This window comes from Plasmodium reichenowi (genome assembly GCF_001601855.1).
Source record: "Plasmodium reichenowi strain SY57 chromosome Unknown, whole genome shotgun sequence".
In the NCBI taxonomy this organism is placed as follows: domain Eukaryota; phylum Apicomplexa; class Aconoidasida; order Haemosporida; family Plasmodiidae; genus Plasmodium; species Plasmodium reichenowi.
In genome coordinates, this window is record NW_017962476.1 from 1 (window position 1) to 2,218 (window position 2,218).

The following is a 2,218-nucleotide window of genomic DNA, read 5'->3' on the forward strand; positions in this document are numbered from 1 at the left end:
TATATAATAATAAACTATACATCGGACCACATCATACATCAACTACTAAATCACGAGTGTTAAGCGAAAAGGACATACAATCGTCAGGTTATGATAAGGATGTTGAGATGAAATCAGTAAAGGAAAATTTCGATCGACAATCATCAAAACGTTTTGAGAAATACGAAGAACGTATGAAAGAAAAACGACAAAAACGTAAAGAAGAACGTGACAAAAATATACAAGAAATTGTTAAAAAAGATAAAATGGAGAAACACTTAGCAGAAAAAATAGAAAAAGGTTGTCTTAAATGTGGGTGTGCGTTAGGAGGTGGTGTTCTACCTGTTTGGGGTCTGGTCAGCGGTTTATGGTATGGGACATGGTTACAATATCTTTCTGAAGAGGCCCTTCCAGCGGGTATTAAAGCAGGTTTAAAAGAGGGTTTAAAACAAATTAAGTTAATTACAAAAATATATCGTGGTACAGATGAGATTCCTGTAATTACTGTGGACCAAATGCTTTCTTCAGGAAAATTTACCAATGGTGTAAATCTTTATGATATGGTTAAACATATAAATAATAGTTTGTACAATGAATTGGGGGAGGGTAACTTTAGTCAATTTTGGATACAAATAGACGGTATGGTTAATTGTGAAACCATTGATATGTTTAATACAAATAATAGCACACACATAGCAGCAGTTGCAAAAGCTGTTGAGGAAGGTGAAGCACTTAAAGTTGCTGAATTTGCAGCAAATACTAGTTTATTAAGTAATACTATTATTGTTTCCGTTGTTGCAATATTGCTAATAGTTTTAGTTATGATAATTATTTATTTAGTTTTACGTTATCGTAGGAAAAAGAAAATGAAGAAAAAAGCCGAATACACAAAATTATTAAATGAATAAATATATGGTTTCATCATATTAAATTCAATTTAATGTTTTGTGAACTTTAGATTTTTCAATACATGGATATTATGATAATTGAATTTTTATAACATTATATATTTTGTCTATAATTTTTTTTTGTTTATTCTTATGTAGTTATTAAATTATTTAATTTACACTTATTTATTTTTTCTTTAGTGAAATGAGTGTATATTATATATTTTTTTTTGTTTACTAAAGATTTTATATAAATATATATTGTTTATATATATATATATATATATATATATATAGACATATATATTTATTTATTGTACACTCATTAAAAACAACTTGAAACATATATATTTTAAATTTCTCATATAAAATAATATATAATGGAATATATTATATAATTAATATTATATTATTTTTAATCTAATTACATTAATATAATATAAACTAATATAAATAAATCTAATTTTAATTAATAACATTAATCTTTATCATTTGTACCATATTATTTTTATAATATATATATAATAGATATTTACTATTATTTAAAATTAAAATGTCAAGTATAATATAAGATATTATTTTAAATATTTTTATATCTTATTTTATTTTTAATATGTTTTCACTTTCAATAAAATAATATGTGTTTTATATTATCACAGGACACATATTAAAAAAAATATATAATATATGTATATATATATAGTAACAACAAAAATGTTTTAAACACGATATATATGTATATATCAAGACATTATAATATAAGAATAATGTATTAGCTTAATCTTACAATAAGCATTATTATAAAATAGTAACCATATATTATATATAATAATAATAATTATATTTATGGATATCACTTTTTTTTGACCATACTAGTACATATAATTAATATAAAAGTAAATATAAAACAAAATATATAAATATTAATAACTTGTAAAATATCCAAAATAAATATATATATATAATTTATTTTTTCTATTTATGTATATATTATTATAAAGAATTTATTATTATTAATATTATAGTGTAGTAATATTTACTATAATTTTATTTTTAAAAAGTACAACTTTAAGAAAACTATTATTACAATGTAATCATACCATTAGATTTTTATATATTCTACAAATAATATATGATATTTTGTATTATATAAATATAATATATATATATGTAATCTTTTATAACATAAAAAATTATAAACATATTATAATTATATTATTCATATTTATACACAATAATATAAAATACAGTACATAAATATGTTGTATCTTTGGAAAACATTTTAAATTATATTCTTGTAATAATAATAATATATTTCTAATTTGTACAAAAATAATAATTTATAATTGGCT

The 2,218-nt window shown here is 20.1% G+C and overlaps 1 protein-coding gene across 1 annotated transcript; it reads left to right on the forward strand.

Annotated features, from left to right (window-relative positions):
• On the forward strand, positions 1-887 carry PRSY57_0026300 (rifin; the record flags this gene model as incomplete). The annotated part of the gene is made up of 1 exon (XM_020114320.1): positions 1-887. A coding segment is annotated over one exon (887 nt), but the record flags the coding sequence as incomplete, so codon positions are not given.
• Between the last annotated feature and the right edge of the window lie 1,331 nt (positions 888-2,218).